At 40.9% G+C, this 24,949-nt stretch overlaps 2 protein-coding genes across 2 annotated transcripts in view; both read left to right on the top strand.

Moving 5' to 3' along the window:
- The window catches only part of MAP3K5 (mitogen-activated protein kinase kinase kinase 5), a 156,533-nt gene extending 150,967 nt beyond the window's left edge, over positions 1–5,566 (top strand). Inside the window, exons 28-30 of the mRNA XM_084623488.1 lie at positions 1,905–2,017; positions 3,564–3,640; positions 4,873–5,566. Of these exons, the coding sequence (XP_084479614.1) occupies positions 1,905–2,017; positions 3,564–3,640; positions 4,873–4,933 (251 nt within the window). The 3' untranslated portion in view covers positions 4,934–5,566. The remainder of the gene's footprint in view (positions 1–1,904; positions 2,018–3,563; positions 3,641–4,872) is intronic.
- Positions 5,567–10,480: 4,914 nt separating this feature from the next.
- The window catches only part of MAP7 (microtubule associated protein 7), a 200,056-nt gene continuing 185,587 nt past the window's right edge, over positions 10,481–24,949 (top strand). Inside the window, exon 1 of the mRNA XM_084623486.1 lies at positions 10,481–10,569. Within this exon, the coding sequence (XP_084479612.1) occupies positions 10,506–10,569 (64 nt within the window). The 5' untranslated portion in view covers positions 10,481–10,505. The remainder of the gene's footprint in view (positions 10,570–24,949) is intronic.

Raw genomic sequence — 24,949 nt, 5'->3', positions numbered from 1 at the left:
AAAAAAAAAAAGGCCAGAGCAGCCAAAGCTATAATATCAGGACAAATGGCGTCCTGACTGTGCATCAGTCGGGATGTGGGACAAAGAACTAAAAATCGGGACAGTACGAATTTTATCGGGACGTCTGGTCACCTTAAAGTGAGTAGAGATTTCAAACGAAACTGTTCCACACAGCAGCTACAAAAGAATGCTATGGCAGACAAACTTTTTTATTTCATTGGTCTAGTATCAGTAAAGGTCTTTAACCATATTTCTCCTAGCCAGGACTGTGTAGAAGCAAGCAAGTATACTGTGGAAATAAGTTACTTCATTTGTTTCTATATTCACAGTAAAAGCAAGTGTTGTATAACTCAAAACTTGCTGTTGATCTGTGGTTATACATTACTGGAGTAGACAGGGCTATTCTGTCACACTTGGTTTCTTTAATTTTAAGTGTTTTTTTCTAAACAAGACCAACTTATTTGTACTGTGCATGTGTGTTTACTGAGTTTTAAAAAGTCAAGAGCGATTAATCCACAAGATTTATAAACCTGCTTTAAAGAAAGACTGCTGTGTGGGCTTAAGTGTGTGTGTATGTGTGTGTGTGAGAGAAAGAGAGAGAGAGATTGCTTTCAGTGATTTGCCCTTAGACACACAAGGAACCTATTATCAGCACCAGGTATTAGAGAATTATTTAGCTGAAGAACCTGGGTGTTTTTGGAGCTGAAGGGCCAGAGTTCTAGAATAGCACTGTGCGTGATTTATCTAGTAATTGTGAGTGAAATCCTGCTCACGTTGAAATCAGTGGGAATTTTGCCATTGGCTTCCATGAGGCCAGGATTTCACCTTTTGTTTCTTGACTGCAGCATACGGATTCATTGTTATCATGTTCACTCCCTTGAAGAGGTGCAGCAACCTTACTGGTTGATTCAGAAGCAGTATACATTGACACAAAAGTGAAGAGTCCAGATATTTGTTGTCAAAAAACTATATGTTCCTCACATGGGCACTGAGGAAGAGAACAATAAATGGAAAAAGTAGAGGAGGGCTCAGTAGAGCCCTGTGAGGGCCTTAGAGGCTCATATCCCACTTTCAAGGGAAAAGAGCCATACTTGAGAGAGAGAGTGACTACTGCAAAAGCTTTAAAAAGCAATTAAACAATAGAAATCGTATTTGTAGCAGGGGTGGAAACCCTTGCATATTTTAGCATGAATACATTTCTATAGCAGAGTGAAAACCCTGGAAAAACAGGGATTATAAAAATAGCACAGGTCCTGGTCCTGAAGCCTTACTCAGGTAAAATCACATAGAGGGCAATATGAGTCTTGTCTAAGACCTTGACTACACACACCGATTGTACCACTTTACCAATTTAAATTATACAAGGATAGTTATTACAACCCAAGTATAGATGCGATGTATTGGTATAAGAGTGTCTTATACCTTGGGCTTCTGATTTTCAGTTTTAACTAATAATCACTGATAAAACACCCCCAATTAAAAAAAAATAAAAAAGGAAATCCATGTTTCTCCAAGAGACACCAGAAATGGTTGCATGTATCTAAGAAGGGCTTGACTACACATAGCAATAGTATGGACTATGGGGAAGTGATTTCTAAAGAGCACTAATGCGTTGTTCGCTAATTGGTCTGTGTAGACCCTGGTGGTGCGCGTTAGAGGTTCCCTGGTGTGCTTTAACGTAGTGCTGTTTTGAAACAGTACACATTTAAGCGCACTAGGGAATATTACCTGAGTAAATACTGCAGGATTTGATCTGATCTCTATATCCTTCGCTGTAGCGGCACTTGCATGTCACATTTTTGTGGAAAGAGTAGGAAAGGTCACTGAAGACAGTGCTTCTCTGTTTAAAATTGTGAAGAGGACACTTTGAAAAGACCTAACTTTTTTCAAAATATTTGATCTAGATATCCCTGGACTGTCTGTCTGTTACCTTAATCCTTCTGGCACAGGGGTTGAAGACTCTGATCTCATAAACTGGCTGAGAACTAATGGAGCTGATGAAGATACTATAAATAGGGTAGGAAAGATATATTTTCTTAGGTATGTTTGTAATACAGTAGCAGTGCATTTTTCTTGGGCTTAGTGGGGAAAAAAAACAGCAAAAACCTTGGAATTATTTCTATACCAGCAAAAACCTTGGAATGATTTGTATACCTTTTGGAGGAGATGAGATTGGGCTTGAGGGGCAAAGGAGGGGTGAAGAATAGAAAGACCATTATAAAAAGTCTACTACTGCTTTTAATTCATGTAGCTAGCTCAGGGGTGGGCAAACTTTTTGGCCCGAGGGCCACATCTGGGAATTGAAATTGTATGGTGGGCCATGAATGCTCAGAAAATTGGGAGGTTGGTGCAAGCTCCAGGGTGGGGTCAGAAATGAGGAGTCCAGGATGCAGGAGGGAGCTCCGGGCTGGGGAATAGGGTGCAGGGGGAGGTGAGGGCTCCAACTGGGGGTGTGGGCTCTGGGGTGGGACTGGAGATGAGGAGTTTGGGGTGCAGGAGGGAGCTTTGGGCTGGGATTGAGGGGTTTGGAGGGAGGAAGGGAGGGGGATCAGGGCTGGGGCAGGGGGTTGGGGCGCGGGGAGAGGCTCAGGGTGCAGGCTCTGGGCGGTGCTTACCTCAGGCTAGATACAATAAAACACATTTTCCAGTTAACTAAAAATATTTTGATTGGCTTCCTAATTCCTAAGCATCTTTGCACCTCTTCCAGCAACTCCTGTTGATTGCAGTGAAGCCTTCTGGTAAACTTCAGGAGGAATGGGGGTTGACTTTGACTAGATACATCAAGATAAAAATTACCTGTGCCTTGTCTCCACTAGGATTTTACATTGAACTAGCTATCTTGATATGAAAACATATACACCTATTTTGTAGTGAAGACAGAGCCTTAGAGATATTGAGCATTCTAGAACTTCAGCTGACTTCAGTTAAGACCCATGGCTGGTTAGCATCTTTTGAGGAGCAGGCCCATGGTTTTCTAAAGTTCATCATACACAAATTGAAGCAACTGAAGTGTAGAGGTCACTTCTGAAAACACAGGCCTTAACTTCTCTGTGTCTTTCTTTCCCCCTCGGTGAAATGGGGTATTTATTATACCAACCTACCTCCCAACTCCCCTATCCCCAGGAGTGTTTAGGATTAATTAATTAAAGTCTGAGGTACTCAGCTATCATAGCGAGCTCTATAGAATCGCCTATTAACAAAACAAGATAAAAATATCTGAACTGCAGAATTAGGACCTATTCAAACATATATACTCTTTGACATGCAAACATACAACATCCCATATAAAGGTGGGGTATTTTCACTGTATTTACAAAACATAAGCTCGACAAAATCTACATATAAACAAAACAGTAGCATTAAAGTCTTTATTGGCAATAAAGTTACCATATTTTGGACCAGTCCTGTATTCCTTCTGCACTCAGAATTTGATTTAAAGGAGTTCTGGGTACACAAGGAATGCAGGATCATGTCCCTGTATTATATATAAATCTTAGAATCAATGGATATATCTGACAAAAGTAGCCGGACTTTCAATTCGGACTTTTTTCCCTCCCCCAAAGTTTTTGGCAGAAGACTACACCTTAATGGATGTTCTCTGCTACGTTACACGAGATGATCTGAAATGCCTGAGACTAAGGTAACACTTCACCTTCTATTTAATCTCACATAGCTGAAATATAGAGGTATTCTGTGTACTGAAACTATAGAAATGGAAAATTGTGAATGGCATTCTTAAGGTGTGAATTTTACTTATGTGAAATGAACACTACGAAATCTAGTTTTCAGGGTTTCTACACACAGAGACACACTGAATATGTACTGATTAAACATTTAAAAAATGTTTTAGTTTGATTTTGTTGTTTGAAATAATTTATTCTTCAAGTTTGCTAAAGCAAAAGACTTGCTTGGAGAGAGGTCCCTTTGGAGTGTTGCGTTATATAAACAATTTTAGACACAGATAATTTAACATTTTGAGAACAATAAACTACAAAATATGTCTGAAAATTATGCAACTGCCACTAAACTGTTACATAATCATAGCAAGTTTGCCCATAGCCACTGAACTGGATTTGAATAGAAGCAATGCATAGAGTTATACCAGGCCTCCCTTGCCCTCAATCATCTTAGCTAGAAATTAAAATATGGACAAATAGTAAGATTTCATACTCTAGTGTTTCATTATATTAATTAGGACAGTATGTAACATTTGCTAGTTATGTTCAAATTAGCTTAGTCTACTTTGAACAAGGAGGGCCTGATTCTCTTCATTTAGTGATTAATCCTACATTAATTTTATCATTGATTTCAATGGGAGGACAGTCATGCCTTTCTACCAATGTCAATAAGGAGTAATTCCACTGACATCAACAGAGATTCACCAGTTTAGCGCTGGCCTGTGATCAGACTCAATCCTTGACTATTTGGATCATATAGAAAAAGTGGATTTAAATTAAAGCTGCCACTTATGGATAATTTTTGGGTGTTAACTTTTAAGTATATTGGATCCAGTTACTAATTCAGCCAAAACTCCCATTCAATTCAGTTGAAATACATATTTGTAGACCATGCTTATGGTCTTATTTAAAGTCCATTGAAGTCAACTGGGAGTCTTTTTATTGACTTCTGTGAGCTTTAGAGAAGTTCTTTTAGTTTGTATTACAACCAAAAATGCTACTCACATTTGTTTTAATTTTGTGTTTTAGTATTTCACATTTGATTTCTCTGAGTTTTTACCATGTTTAATAAGTGCAATCAATGTATTACGACCACTGCATGATGGCTTGAATTGAAGTGTACCTGAATCAGGATACTATGAAAGTGGAGACTAGTTTTTTTAAGCTAAGCATCTTAATGATTTTTCTTTTACAGAGGAGGGATGCTATGTACGCTCTGGAAGGCCATCAGTGACTTTCGAGAGAAACATGCTTGATGCTGGCTAAATCAGTTTCTACTTCGCTGCAGAGATTTAGAGATTTTCTACAGCATAGAGCAGGTTTGCTGTCAGAGAGAGTGTTGCACTTTAATCCAGTATTTGTTTACCAATGTTAAAAACACTGCAGCTCTTGACTGCATTTACACCAACAATCCCTAAGGAGTCTGTAAACACCCTTTTACATTATTTTAGTTTTAAATGATTTTACTTGGAAGCTTTTTTTTTAATCTTAAAATCTGTTGTAGATAAAGTAACCAGGTGGTAATTTTACACAAAACCTATGTAAGATTTCATGTGATTGTGCATCACTGGAACAAAACCAAAATGTGACAACCTTTCAAGTTTATTCTTCTTTGTTATATACCATAATAATCGGTAGTAGAACTTCATAATTTCAATGATCATGTAAAGATTACATTTTTTTTCTTTTAGTGTGCAGAACCTAAAAGTAATTGTTTTTACTTACTGCCCTATATAAATTTTAATATTGTTTATTTTTGGTAACTTAAGTTCCCTGGTCTACAGCACATCTGTTTTCGACTTGTTTATGTACTACTGAACTGTACCAGTTGTATATGCCTGAACCATAGTAATGTTAGCTTGTTCTAAAGCTATCTATTGTGACATACAAACATACATTCTTAAAAATAAAGAATCTAAGAATATAATTTTGATACTTTCCTTATTTAAGAGCTTCTAAAAATAATAGTTCAAAATGTGATCCATGCGGTATAGCGAGGAGTAATGGGAGAAAACTACATGGAAAATTTAGGCTGAATATTAAGAAAACCTTCTCATATTAAAGTGACTTGAAGTTTAGAGTTACTGTGCTTCGGTCTTGGTAAACAATGTATTACAAACTCATTCAGTTTTCCCACATACTAAGTCTAATTTCAGCATCCACATTTTTCCAGGACAGAAAAAACTCTTCACCTAGTGCTCCAGCTGGTTTAATAAACAGCTTGACTAGCTATAGTCTGTAAGAAGTGGACTTTCAGCTTCCTGGTCACAAACTGTTAGTTGTAAAATCATTTGAGGGCATTTATTCTGTTCTGAAAGCCTTTTGATTATGTATCTTTCCCATAAATCATGAAAATGGACAATATTTCTCCACTGACGTTTTGGAACATAGGAATTGCTATAGTGGACCTGACCAGTGGTCCCACTACTCCCAATACTAGATGCTTTTGAGGCTGTTGCTAGAAACCTTACAGTGCACAATTGTGGAATAAGCTGAATAGAAGGGAACTTCACCAAACCCTAAGTAGTTAATGCATGGCTTATGCCTTGACATTTGAAGGCTTAGTGATGGATCACAGATTTTTTTTCAAAGGAAATGGAATAATTTCTCTACTTATTCTAAACATAAAGTAACAAACTGCCTTATAAATATATCAGTGCATATCTGTCTGGACAGCAGCAAACTCATTTCTAGGTTGTCTATGCTGACTGAAAAAAATCAATCAAAGAAGTCCCTCTGCACCACAAAAAGTACATGAAATACTTTATATACAGCAGCATTTTCGTGCCAAAGGGCTTTACAAACATATTTATAAATGTATACATCTGGGGAAACTCAATCCATCACTGAATTGCTGCTATGTTTGGAGCTACACAGTTAATTTTAAGCAGTTTACAATACTACAACAGCAGAAGGCAGAATTAGTTAGAAATTCCAAGTTAAACAGTGCAAAGATCAGTTGCAGAGGATATGTTGTGCAAGGACAAAAGCAACATATATTGTCCCTGAGGGAACTACAACAATTGTTTCTGTGGAAAAGTAAAATTAGGAAAATTTCTTTTTTTCAACTGTCTTAATTTAATTCGCCTGCTGGAAGTAAGATGACAACAATATGGCAATCAATGAATAGCCAGTTCTCCACTGATTATGGTTGGGAAACCTCTGATTTAGACTTTTTTCAGGCAGCGCTGTGTAATTTCATTACCTTATTTCCTTTATCAGTACTTTTAAAACATAGTTTATGGTAATAAACTGGAGGATGAGAAGGGTCCCAACTGGTCTTGGCAGTACATTAGGAGAGAGGTGGTCTCCCTAACAGTTGGGACCTCAAACTGCATGCCCCTCATCCCTGCATGCCCCAGAGAGTATCTTTATAGTAGGCCTTTGCAGTTCACCACAAGAAATATGAGTGAGTACTGGTCACTGCATCTGGGAACAGTACTAATTTACTTGACTGCAGGCCCATATGTTGAGAGTGAACCAGTTAGCCAGGTTCACTACCACTGTACTCTCTGGAGAGAAGAGGAATGCATATAATTATAGCAACTTATTTCCAAAGTTATAGCCCTTGAATGTGTACAACACAACTTTATATTGTAAAGTGTCAGTGTCTTTCATATACACAAGGAATTCTACAAATTCTTAATATAGCATTAAGAAATTCCTAACAAATTTTTGATAATGTTAAATACACATTGGATGAAATCCTGGCTCTGCTGAAGTCAATGGGAGTTTTGCCATTAAACATCAGTGGAGCCAGGATTTGACCCATATTTTCTCTCCAATTGTGATTCAATATTTTTATCTCAACTATCATATATAATGATTAATCTTTTTTCCGGAAGCCAGGATAATATCTGTCCCAATTTGTTGACAGCTGTGTCAACACCCGGTTGTTCCTCTTAACTTAAACTGGAGTCAAAGTACAGTAATGGTTCATAGTCCACTCATTTGAGTCTGTTTCTTTTATTTGAAGCTTCTCATAAGTAGCTTCGCCTTCATATAGTAAAAGGATGAGGAAATTAACAAGTTGTTAGATGAAGATATGAGTAAAGGGCTAGGAGAATTTTGGTACTGATTAAATGACATTTTGCTGTTATGTATGATGGCTCTTTGTTGTGAAGATGATTTATGTTTTTATTTCATCATTTGTGTCAGTGGCAGGAGAACTGTGTGTGCACGTGTGTTTGTGTGCATGTGTGAGAGATTTCTCTCCACTTGAGTAGTAGGGAGAGATCTCTATTCTGGAGATATTACTGTCCCCACTGACAGAGTGGAGAGAGGAAAGTATAAGGACCTTCCATTCCAGGTAGTTGAGCAAAATCTTCCCAGTTTGGGTGTGCTTTGGAATCCCTGACTGCTTCTGCAATCTATGGTGCCTTCTCCTCCCCCGCACATTTACAGCTGTCTAGATCTCTCAGAATGGTACAACACTAAATCTATCCATGCTTTTGTGACCTCCAGATTAAATTATTGCAATCTACTCCTTTAAAAAGGTGTAAGCACTAAGACCTTGTATAGGCTCAGAAGCTAAAACTCTGCATTAAGATTCCTGGTAATTAGGGTGGGATCTATGAAGGGACTTAGGCATTGCAATGCTGAGTGTAGGGTGACTAGATATCCCAATTTTATAGGGACAGCCCCAATATTCGGGACTTTGTTTTATATAGGCGCCCCCCCTCCCCCACACACACTTTTTTTCCACACTTGGTATCTGGTCACCCTAGCTGAGTGTCAAGCTCCCTAACTTTCAGGTACCTAGAAAATCACGGGAACAACACTATGATCCACAAAGCCAAGTTAGGCACCTAGCTCCCTATACAATGCATGGGGAGAGATGAAGTGGGCTGTAGCCCACGAAAGCTTATGCTCAAATAAATTTGTTAGTCTCTAAGGTGCCACAAGTACTCCTGTTCTTGTTCCTAAGAATGTGATCTACAAAAGTCAACACAGTAGGCAGCTGTCTGCCTAAGTTAGCCAGTGGGAGATGCTAAGGAGGGGGATGTATACTAAGCACTGCCCCCTATTGGAGACAGACACCTAACTCTGCTTAGGGATCTCACTGAAGGGAACCCACTACCTGGAGTCAGGCAGCTTAGGTTTTTCTTGCGGAACTGAGATAGGTGCAGCGGGGTCACCCACCACTCAGGAAAGGACTCTAACCACTGAGCTATAGGATAGTCTGATGTGGGGCTCTCTCAGGCTATGCTGTTGAAGCTGTTGGGTCGTCCACCTCCCAGGTGGGTGCATTCTCTTCCTCCGCTCCCAACCAAGGACGGTTCCACTGTGGATAAATACTTAGTCATTGTGCCACAGGAGAGACCGAAGAAGCCCCACATCAAAATACCCAGTAGTTTAGTGTTCGAAGCCTCCGCTTGAGAAACAGGATTTGAACCAGGATCTCCCCACATCCCAGGTGAGTGCACTAACCACTGAGCTGAAAGTTACCAGGTGGGTAGGCAGGACCGACTCTAGGCACCAGGAAAGCAAGCTCTCGAAGCTTGGGGTGAAAATTTTTTTGCTTGGGGCAGCAAAAAACCTAGAGCTGGCCCTGTGGGTAAGAGCACCATCAGCACCAGGATTTTGAATGGGACCCATTCCAATAGGTGTGCTCAGAGTGCCTACCCCATCAGGCCCTGCAGGTGGGATAGGTGGCCCAATGCCTATCTTCCCCGGTTTGTGATTCACCCTGGGACTTAGGCAGGAGATAAACATCTGTACACCTAGAGGGAGGTAGCAATGCACATGACCAGAAACAGACATGTAGGTGCTGAGGAAACTTGTACCCTGAAAACTTAGGTGCCAATGTCTACAGCATTCAATGGCAGTTTCGTAGATCACAGTGGAGCCAAAACTGGGACTTAGGTGCCTAAGTCTGAGGTTTAGGCACTTAGCTGTTTGTGGCTCCCACCCTTACTCCCTAGACATGATGCCTCGCCTCCTGAATAAAGTTACCTTCAACCAGATTATAAATCTTTGGGGACTGGAAGAGGTCTGAGAGAGAAGCTCTTGGAAGAGCCACAGCTGGAAAGCAAGCTTAGGATGTGGTTTATATTGTGAATAGGCCAACCCCCCAGGAAGGGACAGAGTCTGAAGACACATGTCGATGTGGTCTGTTAAGGACATTCAAGACCACTGGGATGTTACATCTAACTCAAGATGAATACCCAGCTGCTTAGTGGTGTTAAGCAATACTGAGCATGTCACAGTAGTTTTTAGTCAGCTGCATTAACTTCCTAGTCTCTTCTAGGTGCAAGTCAATGTTCTTTCTTTGATTAAGGAACCCGTGTGTGCAGCTTGGGCCCGAGGTCTTAGAAACCACCTCGTACTGCCACGGGACAGCCCCCCGCCCAACCCCATACACGGAACCGAACCAGGCTCAGGAGGCCTTCAGGAAAGAAATGCAAATCACCAGGCACGATCAGCGCAAAGTCTGAATCGGGTCTCCCAAGCCGGCCACTGGATCCTTCCTTCCAGCGACTTCCCTGCCAAGCCCGTGGGCTATGCGCGGAGCCCGCAGCCCCGGGGGGAGGGGGGTGGCGATCACGCGGCCAGCAGTCGTGCCCTAAGAGCGACGCCGGCACCCAGCCCCCCACCGGCCTGGGGGCCGCTCCCCTGCCTAGCCCCTGACCCCACCCGCCCGGGCCTGAGGCGGGCTTGTCCCCAGCGCCCTGCCGCACCTGCCCGCGAGGTGGCGCTGCCGCGGGGCGGCCCCTCCCGCCTGCTGCGTGGCGCGCTCACCTGCAGGCGCCTGAGGCGGCGGCGGCGGCTGCGGCTCCCGCGGGGCGGGGCGGGGCGGGGCGGGGCGGCTGAGCTCACCGAGGAGACATGGCGGAGGCACGGGCGGCCGGAGGCGGCAGCAGCGGCGATGCTCCCCGCCGGGGCCCTGCAGGTAAGACCCCCCCCCCCCCCAGTAATCCCGGTCCCCGGGCGCTGCAGGCGGCGAGCGGAGCCCTGGGCTGGGGCCGGCTGCCGCCTTCCCCGGGAGAGAATCCGGCTGCTCCGCGGGCAGCGAAGGGTCCCTGAAAGCTGCGGCGGGCGGCGCTAGGCTGGGCAGGCGGGGAGAGACGGTGCCTCGGGGCTGCAGCCTCCTCCCGCAGGGCCTGGGGCACGGCCTGGTCTCGGTGTCCGGCGTCGTCGTCGTCCTCCTCCTGCCGCAACAGGTGCGCAGCATGCCCCGCTCGGCCCCCTCCTGCTGCCCCCCGACTTCAGGGGAGGCTTTGTAGCGAGGGTGGGATCCGGCCCCGGGAGGAGGAAGGGTCCCCCGGGCTGGAGGGGGTGGAATCAATCACACCAACCCTTGCAAAACTCCTTAAAAATCTCCCGCCAACAGCCCCCTTTGGGGAGGGGAATCGATCTGATCGCTCCGTGTCTAGGGATCCTAGCCCCGGCAGGGCAGGGCTCATCGCACCAGCGGATGGAAAGACGGACCCACAGCAGCCTGCAATCACCCGCTTGCAGTAATTAGGCAGGATGTTTGTGTAGTTAAGGTGATCATTTCCTGCTTCTCGAGGTCAGGGTCAGACTCTGAGCCAATTTAGACGCACTTGTCCCTCTTTTAATGAAAGTGGCATCAGCTCGTATCACTGCAGTTGGGTGGCAGGTGTTTTTATTCTAGCCCTGTATTTTTAGGGATTCATTGCTCAACTCGAAATGTTCATTGCGGCTTAACTCCCACCTCCTAGCATAGGGCGCTGCAGAGTGTGTGTTTAATTTAAATGGAATACTTTCTGTTCAAAAGTACCTATGTGAATGCAGTGGATGCCATTAAAATTAGAGATTACAATTGGCAGTAGTTAAATTTACTGTGATATTTGCAGCATTTCTCACCCTAAACATATACATGCAATACCACACTAAAGGTATTTCAATGTAGTAAAGTGCCTAGTTGCAATCCTGTTTTTAGAGGTGATTGCTGTACATATACCTGTGTGTATTGTTTAAAGATGCTATTTCTATTGCTAAAATCCAAAACCAGTGTATCTGAAATTTGCAGACCACTGTTCCATAATGTGGATTAATGCCTTTGGGTGTTTTAGAATAAGATAAAACATTTAATATTAAAATATAGCAAATTCCCACAAAAGTTTAGTTAGTTACGGATGCAATAACATAAATACTGCAGGTGAGCCCCTAGTGTGATTTGGTAGCTAAGAGAGCTGACATGATCCTTGAATGTGCAACTACAGGAATATTGAGTGGAAATGGGGAAACATTAGTCAGACCATTATTGGAATACTGCATCCATTTTCAGAGTCAACACATTAAGGATGGCCACAAATTGCAAAGGATTCAGCAAAGAGCTACAATATCATTTGAAATGTGAAAAACCTGTCTTACAGTGAGATACTAAAGGTCCTCAGAATATTTAGTTTATCTGGGAGGATTGGAGGGGTTTGAATGCAGTCCTTAAGAACCTACATGTGGAGAAGATTCTGATAGCAGAGGGCTCTTTAATCTATCAGACAAAGGCATAATAAGGTCCAAGGGCTGGAAACTGAAACTGGACAAATTCGGTCTACTCTAGAAATAAGGCTTTTTATTATTATTATTATTATTTATTATTATTTTTTACTATGAGGGTAATTAACCACTGGAACAACTTACTGAAGGAAGAAGTGATGGTTTTTTCATCAGTTGAATGAAATCTTTAAATCAAGATTGGATGTCTTTCTAAGAGGTGGTCTAGCTCCATCAGAAGTTATGGATTTGATGCAATTATTAGAGGGTGAGGGTCTATGGCCTGTATTATACAGGAGGTCAGACTGCATGATCATATTGGTTCCAATCTGGTCTTAAAAATCTGTGATTAATTAAATGTTGATATTCTTTCCTTAATTTGTCAACTCTATGCTTTGTGCAGAGGGAGGTGGAAAGTTGGCTTTATACTGATTAGGGTATCTCCTGTAAGGAGGTATATCCACCCTAAGAGCATTTAAAAACTGTTCTATTTTGGTTTAGGAGTGAGGAGGACAGGGGAGTTTGGTTTACATAATCAGATCAACTGCTGTTGTTGCTTTAGGCACAGAGGTGGCTTACAATCAGATGCAGGAAAGGGGTTGTCTCTTTGGCATGTTCAGGGTGGTATATATTGAACTGAACTGATTAAATCCTTCCTTATTTTTCCCCCTCCAGACCATGATTCCACTTCTCTCTTACAAAGTTTGTATTCACCTTACCCTTAGGATATGGCTAAGTTTCTCAAATATTGAAGTGAAGGTTTTGCTTAAAACCGTGTACAAATAGGACATACTGTTGCTTGTTGATTGAAATTTTAAACAAATATTTTATGTAATGGTATGGTGACGTGATTGTAAATAAGCAAAGTGGACATACCCATGCAAATATCATTGAGACCTATCCTTTTTCCTTTTGTAAAGGTAATAGGGTGGTGTCTCTGTTTAGAATTTTGGTTTATTATCATAGACTTACAGTCATCACTCTGAAGTTCAGCTTCTGAAAGGGCAAGTATTAGTTAAGGCTTCTGTGTGTAAAAGCAAAAAACGAAACAAAGAAGCAAACAAACATAACCCGATTACCTGTGCTCCACACACACATGCACACACACACGCAGAGAACCCCTCTGGACAATTTTTTCTTTTTTGAAGAATGAGTTAAAAGAAAATTCTTAATTTTAAAATGAAGTCTAAGGTTGTTGACACAAGATTTTCACTGCATCATTATTGTTGTTAAAACTAATTTTTCCTCTAGGTATTTATGAAAACAAACTTCAGATAAAGTATTTTAAAAATAAACATACATTATGAGTGCAAATTACTTACAGCTTTTAAATGATATTTAAATCATGTGAGTTTGTTCCCCAGGGTATTTCTGATGATTCAGTTTACTGTTGTTTCATATTGTATTTTATTTGCATTTTATCCATTTAAACATCATTTATAAATAATAAGCAAATCTTTTTGCTTTCCTTGCTATAAAGGTTGATCCTTAAACTTGCTTGGAGTGTCGAAGTTCATCCACAACTTATTCATGTGTGAAGTGTCTGAGTTAAACTTCAGCAATTAAGCTGTTTATAATCCATGTACGAGTAGGTCCCACTCTTCATGGTATCTGAGTGCTTCCCGAGTATTTAAAAATAATCTCCTTTCCTTCTATCCCAACCCATAGGAAAAATAGCTCTGTTAGTATATAGGGTGTTTTGAGAGAGAGAGTGTGTGTGAGAGAGAAGAATTTATTCAGGGGAAGCTGAGTCAAATAAACTAGTTTTCATTTAGTTTTGAAAGCCAAATTCCATAGTCTACGTCCAGCTCCTGTGACGGTTCTGTCTCTTGTGCTCAAGGGACTCCCCCTATTGCTTGACAGTTTTAATGTTTTGGTAAAAAGTAGTTGTTGTGGAGGGGGGTGCAATCCTCAGGTAGCTAGGGCCAGTCCTGCGGGGTGGGCTTTCAATATCAGGACAGAGACTTTGAAAGGGGTGATGAGATCATAGTGCCCTGTTCTGTTAAGCAGATGGGCTGCTGAACTTTGGGAGCTGTTTCTGGGTGAATGGCTTCATTCCTAGATATGAGTTGCTATAACCGAGCATGAGGTTGAAGATAATATGGCTCACCATGGATGGCCAGGTGTGGGATGGGTAAAATGGGGCACAGTCTTCTGGCCAGTATTAGATAAAATTGTTCATTTGAAAAAAAAAATGGTTGCCATCGGTATTTGGGCATATAATACCATTAAGAAATCCAAGAGGAACAGTGCTGCAGACCAGCATATCAGTCCGAGAGGAGAGCCCCTCACTAGTTGGGGGTGTCAAAGATGACATTTTCAGAAGCACCTCCCTCTTCCTGCCAGCAGCCACCTCATTTTTGTCTGGGTTCTGCTTAGCCAGCTGCTATTTAATCAGGTGCTAAATTTTGGCTGCACGTTGATAGAGGCAGGAGAATGGTGCTCCTTATGGCTGAGGCAAATGAGATGCTATTGGAATTATGTTTAAATCTCTGATCTTGCAGTGAAAATGTTTTAGATGTAACTGCTTTATTCTAACGTGTCCTGTCTTCTGTTAAAAACTATAAACTCGTTTTGTTAATTTGGGTAAGTGTTCCTTGCTAGCTTGGTAAAGCAAACCATTTAAACTTTCCCTCTGTTAAGCTTGGTGTGAAGTCTAGTCCGTTGTTTATGCTGTTACAGTGTGAAAAAAATATTGTGATTTAATTTGGTATGATAGTTCAGTTTGAGACTCTTTTAAAACATATATTGTCCTATTATTTTGAGAAAAAAAATCCAGTGGATGTACTCCTAAAATGTACCTGATTTATATATGGTTCCTTCCTAGGCTTCATTTATTTGCTAGTTAAAATATTTTGATAGATAGCTTGTGTTATAACACTCGGATTTGCATTCTATTTTGGGAATCTGATTTTCCCTTCTGTCTGCACAGGTAAATCCTATTTACTGTAATAGGAGATATTCTGCATTGTGGGGAACATTGAACCCCTTAATACATCCTATAGGATTGTGACACTCTCTTCAGGTCACCCAGAATTGTAAGCCAGTGTGTTTGAGTGAGCTTTGCTGGAGATCAAACTGTGTGTCCGCTCCAAGCCACATCACATCTCCAGCAAACTCCTTGAGACCCTGCAAGTCTTAACTTTGCCTTGCATGACAACCAGTGAACCCCAGTTCTGAGTTCGCCAGAGTCCAGACCCTCTCACTGTCCACTCATAAAAAATTATTACGTTTGGTACCTCCAAAGAGATAACCAGCCTGCTGGTTTTGCTGTGGACTCACACTTTACTTCAATATAACAGCCCTGAGATGGTTCTTAGTAAAACAAAGAATAAGTTTATTAATAAAGAACAGATTTTAATGATCCTAAGCAAGAGAAAAAGTTACCAACAAAATAAAACATGCTTTCTAGTGTCCTAACCTACCTTCTTTGCCTAAACTGCTTTCTCACTTAAATCAAGCTAGCACGTCTCCAGCCGTTCAGGCAGGAGGATCCAGCATTCACAGATTCAGAGGGTGCTGTCTCCTCTGTCCCCTTAGTGATGGGTCACTAAAATGTATATTTACTCCCCTTATATTTCCCAAAGTCTATTGTCTTTGTCTCAAGAGCCAGGAAGACCTCCTGGGGGCCAGAGTTTGCAGTGTCCCCCGGTGTACTCACCAAGCTGTTTCTTCAGCTGCTTTTAGCGTGAATGCTTTGTTTATCTTATTTGTAAATGTACTTTCACTGTTTATCAAGTCTGCCCCCCAAACATATTTTAGGAAGATATTTCCAGCACACACGGAGAACTCTTTACACACCATCCATCCATACGTCATACATTGGTACTCATGAGCAACATGTCACAATTTTTTTATGCGATACCTTACTCAATGCGCTTTTATACAGTAGTACAATAATATCGTATACAATCAGTTGATTTAATTACTTATTCCTTGGGGTTCAGAGCCCATGTTTTCCCCGTGGGGTGTTTGGATCCTGAATATCACAAGTAGTATAAGAATCTGAATGAAAACTCTTTTTTTGGTGCTAGCTGTTCCTCTCAGTAAAGTATCTCTTGCTCTGTATCCAAGCTTCTCATTATTCCACCACTAGGAGGATCTCATGCACTTTCTCTGTTGAGGGTCTGTAGGAGTCCAGAATATTGGTATGTAATTATTCACAAAAATAACTCAGACAAGGCTTTTTGTGTGTGTGTGTGTTCTTTAATCTTGCACCAGAGGTGTGAAGACTAAACCCAACCCAATAGAGCGAAAGGTTGCTGAAGTGATTTACAAACTTAATCACCAAAAGCAATGCAGCGTGACTATGGTGCCTTTAGTACTAATGTAGGACAGACTTGATACAGCAAAGATATTTTAAACATTGAAACTAACCGGTCATTTGCTATGAAGAGTGATTATGCAGAAGAGATTACACTCATTTTTTTCTCCCCCGCTCTTTTCAGTTTTGTTAATGTATTTATTTTTAAATGTGTCAACTATATCCCCATTATGAGAGCTTTCTACCATTTTATTTGGGAACTAATTCAAGTTGCTGTCATTTTTCCTTCACCTGAGGCACGGTTTGTTGATTTATCTGTGTAGGGCTTTTTGATGAAGAGTTTTGACTTGAGCTCATTTCTGATCAAAACAGTGGATCAAACTACACCCAATTTTGAAATTCTGGATTTCAGATCTGGCTCCAAACTACTCAGTTGGCCTCATGTTTACAATGGGCTGAACCAAAACTCTAGTTCTGAATACTTTAACATTGAGCTTCAAGTTCATCTGCAATTCACGTGTATTATTTTCTATAACTACTTATGTGACATGGCTTTTTCATAAAATAAGTTCTGGATTAAATGTAATAGATTTTTTTTAACCTGGATTTAAGGAACCTCTCCCCCCTCCCCTCCTCCCCCTCCCTTTTTTTGGGGGTGGGGGGAGAAGGTGGACAACCCAGTTCATCAGTGTCTTCTCTTGGTCAATAATTGTTAATGCAAGGACCATCCGCTGGGGAAAAGTAAGAGACTATTTTAGGTATATATTGTATAATGCAGGGCATGCTACTACTCATGTTCTCCCTCTTACCACAGTTTTCTTTTAAACTAGGGTTTAAAAGCTCTGCAGTTTTTGAAAAATAATATCTCTGTCAGGTGAGGCATGGACAATTGGTTTGTGTACTTCCTTCCTTCAATGCTAGTATAGAAAGAGAACCTTGTTAACATAATTGAAGCTGCATGCACACAGTCTGTATTGAAGAATACCTCCATTTTCAATGTGAAACTATAAATTATTTCTTGAAATAAAAAAATCATAGTTTGCATTAATTTCAGAGTACCTCAGGCAGACATTTTAATATAATTTATATATTTCTGAGCACAGATTGATGGATTATACAAGAAAACAGGAAATGCGTATGAAGGAGTTTAGTTGCTTTAAAGCTGAAAATTATTTGTTGCTGAAAATGTAATTAAATCTGATCATTGTAATAACTGCCTCAATTAAGCAGGCACTACTGATCTTTAAAAAACATATTTTCCTTTCCACTTGAAAAATATAAATGAAAATGAATAAAAAATGCAAGCCTAAGCACGTAGTTAGAGCAGTGGTGGGCAATCTGCAGCCCAGGGGCTGCACGCAGCCTGTCAGTGGCTGTGGTTTGCTGTTTCCGGCCAATGGGAGCTGCGGGCAGCCGTGCCTGTGGACGGTCAGTATAAACACAGTCTCGCGGCCCTCCTGCGGGATTACCCTGACCGGCCACAGGTTGCCCATCACTGAGTTAGAGCTTAGGTAACAGTACTCCTTGCACACCCTCATCTTCTCCAGGGAAGAGAGATTCTCGGAATCCTTGACCTTTATAAAGCTAGAGAACCAACCTCCTAGGAGAATTTGAAAAAAGAGGTTGCACGCACACACACTGTCTGTTTACGGGTGTAAAATGATAGGACCCAAAGATGCATTTGTCAAATTCACTAAGAACTGAATCCCACAAACACATGCCAACTCTAGCAATTTTATTGCAAGTCTTGTGATATTTGGTGTTTTCTTAAAGCCCTCGCTCCTTGAGTCATGTTATTACAGGAGAATCTCAGCTCTCATTAAAAATAAATTAAAAAGTAAGTTTCAAGCCCACATGGTTGTTGGGAAAAGTTTGAAAACATGAATCCTAAAGGCTCCAATACCAGAAGGCAAACAACACAACCCCAAAATGTATTATCTTTAAAGCTAATCTCAGGCTTTTGGGGGGGCCTGGTTTATGTTTTGTGCATGCTCTGGATTGGCAATGCTGGGAATGGTACTCACAGGAGTAGTTCTGTTTTCTATGTGCAGCTATTCACCTGAGTAAAGTTACTGACATGCATAAGTAGTCTCAGGATTGGTGCTTAAGTTTGTTAGCCAAAGTGAGAGCTATGAGTAAAGGAAGAAGTAGTCATCAGCGTTTTACCTCCACGTTTTCTTTTTTTTAAAACCATGTGTCCTATCCCTCTGAGAAATGCTGCCACCTACCCAACAGTTCTAATTGGCTTAAAGGGTTTCTCTCTAATTATTCATGCACTAGGCTAAGTCAACTGCTGAGTTGGTGATAGCAATGAACAGACGGCTAAGTCATTCATAGGATTTCATTTATATGATCTTATCTGTGTGGTAATGTGATGGAGAAACTTTAATTTGATTTTGGCACATTAAGATTCCTTCTGAAGTATGTTCTCATTTCTGTAAAAGGGCTTTGTACACATAGTTGTTTTCAAAGTGTTTTGCATACGTTTAATCCACTACAAAGTAGGTAGGTCAACATTATCCTCCTTTTACAACTGGGGGAACTGGGGTAGAAGAGGTTAATTGTAGTGCCCAAGGTCATGGAGGGAAGTGGTGTTAGTGTCAGGATTAGTAGTGGTAATAATAATTTGCTTTTATTATTTCAGGCTTGCAGCTTCATTCTCAATCCACATGCTAGTGCCTCTTTCTTTACTGAACCAAGACAGCACTCTTTGAAGTCAATAGAAGGACTTCCATTGATGTCAGTGGGAGCTGAATCAGGCCCTGTATGAATAAAAATTATTTGACTGACAGTAATCTTATATATATTTTATTGTTAATGCTACACATTGGGGGTTTCATTGATGTTTTTTTAAGTTTGTTTAATCACAGCATTGTATACTATGTGTACTTCAGTTTTAAAAAATGTTTAACTTGATGTACAAAAACAAGGAATAATAATCTAGTACTCAGTGTCCTTGAATTCTCAGAGGGCCCACTGATCAGATTCCTGCTTCTTAAATTCATATATATTTTGCACTGGTGTGTGCATAAGCAGAGTCAGAAGGCGGTATAGAGCTTGGTTTTTTTTCTGTTTTGACCTTTGTTTGTCCATTTGAATTGTGCACTGTGCCAGGTTTAACCCCCTTGAAACAGAATAACCAGTTCTAGACTTCTGGTTTATTATTGGTAGCACCTTTATAATTTTGAAGGTGAAAAGCCTGCCTTGTTATTACTTAGGTTGGAATAGTACCTAAAACCTTCATGGTCCTTGCCTCTAATAATTTACAGCAAGAAACAGATGGGTAAAGTAAAGGAATAAATATACAATCAAGCTGATCAGGATGATGATAGTTCTTTATTTTCTTGTATGTAAATATTTACTCAACTGCTAGACCTATTCGTTTAAAAAATAAATATCATTGGCAATATTTTATGTACTGTGGTTCAGGCCTATATGTTGATATTGACAATTTACAGTATAAACTGTATCCAGAGTCTTATTTATGAGACAAGAGATGTTAGGACAAGAAATAAGAATTCATGAATATTATTTCAATCCCAACAAAGAAGAGCTGAGTCTCGTTCTCTTTCTCATTCTAAATTTGCTTTCTAAAGAAACACACTATTTTTCTTTAAAATGTACTATCTCATTATTTGTCCCCCTCTCTGCAAAATACATATTTTAGTGGATGTTAGATCATTTAGTCCAATTTAAATGAATGACAGTGTTCTCTGATTCTTCAGTTAAAATATTCTAATTCAAAGAATGGAGACTTGGTTCACGAAACTGCTGTATTTTCAGGACTTTGACTTTCAGAAGTGAGTTAACTCATTGCTTATTTAAATCTATTCAGAGTACATCTGAACTCTTGTCAGTGGTATTCCCATTAGTCAAAAAGATGCAAGTTTTTTCTTCTCACTCAATAATATTTTATCACCACTGGTTACTGCAAGACAGAATTTCTTGAGTGGAGCAAGGGCATGTGGGTTTAATAGAAAAATACCATTGATTCCTATCAGATATTTATATTTAATACCAAAGTTGTTTAAATGAAGTTAACATTGTTACATATACTGGTGCATCATCATAATTGTTGTTTTATATTACAACAGTGCCTACAGACGCTGATCAGGATGCTAGGCACTTCAAAAACCTATTGTAACACATGGTCCTTTCTTCTGATTTTATGACAATATATAACAACTAGGTTTAATAAGCAAGAGGAAGGGGAGGGAACACAAAAGTAACAATGATAAGATTATGTGATTGTATAGACAACCTAGTGAACAGCTTTATTAAATCAGACTTATCAGTAATATTTTATTGAGATAATGTTCTACTTCTACTATTTCCAATTTATAAAAATGTTTTAATTTTTTTAAGTGTCTTCACTATTAAGGCTACTTGTGCTGTGTTGTAGGCTAATGGCATTATGAATAGGAATATAGTGCATCAGTTTGAATTGAGTACGGTTTGTGAATTTGTTACATTAAGTCCTGTCAATACTACATCTTTTAAATGCGTATGTAACAAGTTAGTGACATGGTTGACTGTAAACATGTTTAATGTCAATGTACAACATGGTTAATGCTGTGAGTGAAAATGTTACAGTTGTTTTCCCTTACGGTCAGTCTGTGCTGGCAGATGGTTGTCTTCTTAAAGCAATTTTGGCATATTATTTTTGCAGTGTAAAATGGGGACCCTTAACCATGCCTGTAACTAGTTTGGCTGGTTCTCCTTCACCCCGATTCTCTGTGGAATAGGACAAGCTAGACTGTCTTGCTCCCTGTTCTGTTTTGGGTGTATGTTTTCTAGGCACTTTATCCCCATTTAAGGCACTATGGGATAGATGTCCAGATTTTCCCAAAAGGGACCACAGAATTCCTTTGTAGGATGCCTTTTATTGGATAGGTGTGGGAATGAAGAGGCGCCCAGAGCCTGGGAATTTCCAGTGATACACTGGATGAGAGGATCTAGATTCCAGTTTTGCCTATGTAGGTGGATGATATTATCTTGTTTTCCGCGTGCTCTGCACTGACTGATAACCCTGCCTTGAGTCTGATGATTTTAAATCAATCCCCAAAGAGAAGGTTTGTAATATTTGTCTGCTTGCTGTATTTTTTTTTTTTAAAAAGGCAATACTTTAATTGATTTCATCCTTGGCAACTGACATAAGAAAAGAAGCTCACCAGAGATGACAGCTGTGATATTGATTTGAAAAAGGTATGCCTGTGATAATCTTCTAACGGGGCTCTCACTGAATGGAGGGTGTAGTGGGGCGGATTGGCTGCCCACAGACCCAGATGGGGAAACGCCCCTCATTGAACCCTGGTGGACAGAGCCAGGCCATGCTCAACCCTCCCATGGGAAGTCAGTGGGCGGGACCAGAAGTACAAAAGGTGTGCCGGAGAACTCAGTTGGGAGGCAGCCACCGGTGGAGCCAGACGTCTCCTGTGGGCTCCCAGGCTGGAAGGCCACTGCAGACCCCAAGGGAGCCGAGGACTGGCCAGGACCACTAGGGCCATTTATGGATCCGAGCCTGGAGGAGCTTCAAGCACTGACAGAGGTCTTCTTCCCCGACAACCAGGATGACCCTCTACAGAGCCAGGTACACCCTGAAGGGCAGTTGGAAAGAGGCCCAAGGGTGGCCGACCCCTGTCTGGCTGCAACGCTGACGGCAAGCAAGTCAGCATGTTGCGGTCAGGATCCCCGCTGACCCAGTGGCAGACCGCTCTGCCGCTGCTAGGGCCCTGGGCCAGGACACAGTGGAGTGGGTGGGCCTGTTTCCCTGTCCGTCCCCCCCGCCACCCCAATCCGTGGGTGGCAGTCTCCCCCTCACTTAGGGAAGAAGCCTGCACTTGTCGGCCCTCTGCCAGAGCTAGGAGACCCGACTGTTTGCTGCCCAGCCTGTGTACAGGTCTGAGCCCGAGACTCTTTGCTGCCCCGTCCTGACCGGGGCGGGGACACCGTAACTGTGTGTGGTGTTCGGCCCTGACCACAGGCCTAAGCTCACGTCTCCCCTCGCCCTGCTGATTCCCCATGTCAGGCGATCCCTGGAAATGTAGTGGGGTGGACTGGCTGCCCACAGACCCGGAGGGGGAGGAGCCACTCCTCTTCCCCCCCCACCCTCCGGACTACACTGGGAAAAAATCTGCCCATGCTTATGACCAAGCTCTCTTCCAGTAGAGTCCTCAGAATTCTTCTGTTCATTGAACCAGAAAGACGTTACAAACAGTTTGCCCTTTTTACCCCTCCCATAGTATTTTTACTCTGTTATAATAAAGTTCTAAAATGTAGTGAGCTTGTGTTCATTTGGTTTGACTGCTCTAAGTTCCAGGCTGATATACATGGGAGGAACATTAAATACTAAACACACACATCCTTCAGTTAGTCTGTCTTCAAAGTGCTATTGGATCGATATTTTCTCTTTTAAAGAAATTGAATTATTGTAGAAGGGAAATTTATTCCTACAGGGGAATCAGTGATATCTGAGCAGTAGACTGACATGCAGTGGAACTTGTCAAATGTTATGTAATGATGCATTGCAACTTGCTTTAGAGAGGGCACAATCCTACGAACACTTTGCATGCTGCCTGAGCAATTCCTTTGGTGGGATTCTCTTGAAGTGGAAGGGTGCATCTTCACTAGGGAAAAAAAGTTTGTTCTTACTGACACCACACTTGGTAAGGCAACTCCCATCTTTTTATATGCTGTGTATTTATACCTCTCTACTGTATTTTCCACTCCATGCATCTGATGAATTGGGTTTTAGCTCACGAAAGCTTATGCCCAAATAAATTTGTAAGGTGCCACAAGGACTCCTCCTTGTTTTTGCTGATACAGACTAACAGGGCTACTACTCTGAAACCTAACACGTTGTAACTAACGAGATGAAATCCTTGTGAAGGCAAGGCAATTGGTAGCTTTCACACACGTTAGTAAGTCAAGTTAGATCAGTGGTTCTCAAACAGGGGTATGTGTACTCAGAGGTCTTCCTGGGGAGGGCGGGGACGGGCATACATCAACTCATCTAGATATTTGGCTAGTTTTACAACAGGCTACAGAAAAAGCACTAGCAAAGTCAGTACAAACTAAAATTTCATACAGACAATGACTTGTTTATACTTTTCTATGTACTATACACTGAAATATAAGTACAATATTTATATTCCAATTGATTTGTTTTATAATTATATGGTAAAAATGAGAAAGGAAGCAATTGTTCAGTAATAGTGTGCTGTGACACTTTTGTATTTTTAATCTCTGATTTTGTAAGCAAGTAATTTAGTTTAACTGACTTGAAACTTGAGGGTACATAAGACAAATCAGACTCCTGAAAGGGATAGAGTAGCCTGGAAAGGTTGAGAGCCACTGAGTTAGACTCTGGTGGAGCCCAGGGCTTACTTAGATTTACTAATTCAGTTGGAAATTACAAAGTACCTTTTTTTCACTCGGATTTTACCTCCATGTTAGTTACAACGTGTTAGCTATCACGTGGTAGGAACACAACTTCTTTCCTAGTGAAGACCAGCCATAGGTTCCAAGTGGGCAGATCCCTTTGCAAGGATGGAGCCATAGTTTGTGAACATTTTCAGTGATTCATGTGGTTAGCATGACTGTTCTTGGGTTTTTTTAAACTATAATCTAATTGCTATCTTGTATTTAATTAAAACCCAGTTCTGTGTAGGAAAGGAGACAAGGTGTTTTTATTTTCTCCAGCAAGCACTTTATCTCATACAAGTCTTTAATATTTTTGAATATTATTAATAATCAAAATATGGATCCATTTTCAAATATATGCAGTCTGTTAAATTTCTGTTTTTAAAATTATACCATGTCTTCTCATTGCTCTCACTTTACAATCTCCATTACCTAAAAATGGCTTAAGCGGTTGTTTGGAGAAAATATTTATATTGTCTGTTGTTGACTTAGGTCCCTATCCAGCAATCCATCACACACAAGTTTAACTTGAAGCATGTGAGTAGTACCATTGGAATCAGTCAGATTGCTCGCATGTGTAAAATTAAGCACATGAGTAGCTGATTGCAGGATTGGAACATTAGATATCCAGGTGCAAGCCAGTGCAAATTTAAAAAAAAAAAAAGGTATTGAGCCCAGATACATGGAGTTTTATTACAAAAACAACAATTAACACTCCAAGCATATAAGTATTTTCATCTCCTAGTATATCATTTAATTATCCTGTATTCTTTGTGTCACTTGCTTCCTATGGGTGTTGCACATCAAGCAATATATGAGGTAGGCAATTATCAGATTCCACAGGCATAGAATTTTTGCAATCAACAGTAAGTAGGTGTGCTAAGTTATCCATACTTTCTGTCATGTGACGATGTTACTTTCAGCAAAGAATCAGTAAAGAAGCTTCTATATACCCTGGCAAGTCTGAGCTAAAATCTACTGGGCTTACTTATTAGGGATTCTCAGTATTACCATTTTAAAGGAGTCCAATCCATGTTATTAAATGGTCTGTTTTTAAGCAGTCGCAGTACTGTATTTTAATTGAGTGTATTTTATAGCGTTATCAGGAAGAGAAAGGGAAAAGAGC

Source organism: Lepidochelys olivacea (genome assembly GCF_965140295.1).
Source record: "Lepidochelys olivacea isolate rLepOli2 genome assembly, chromosome: 3".
Classification (NCBI taxonomy): domain Eukaryota; kingdom Metazoa; phylum Chordata; order Testudines; family Cheloniidae; genus Lepidochelys; species Lepidochelys olivacea.
The sequence above is the reverse complement of the archived record's forward strand: the minus strand, read 5'-3'. Positions and strand labels throughout refer to the sequence as shown.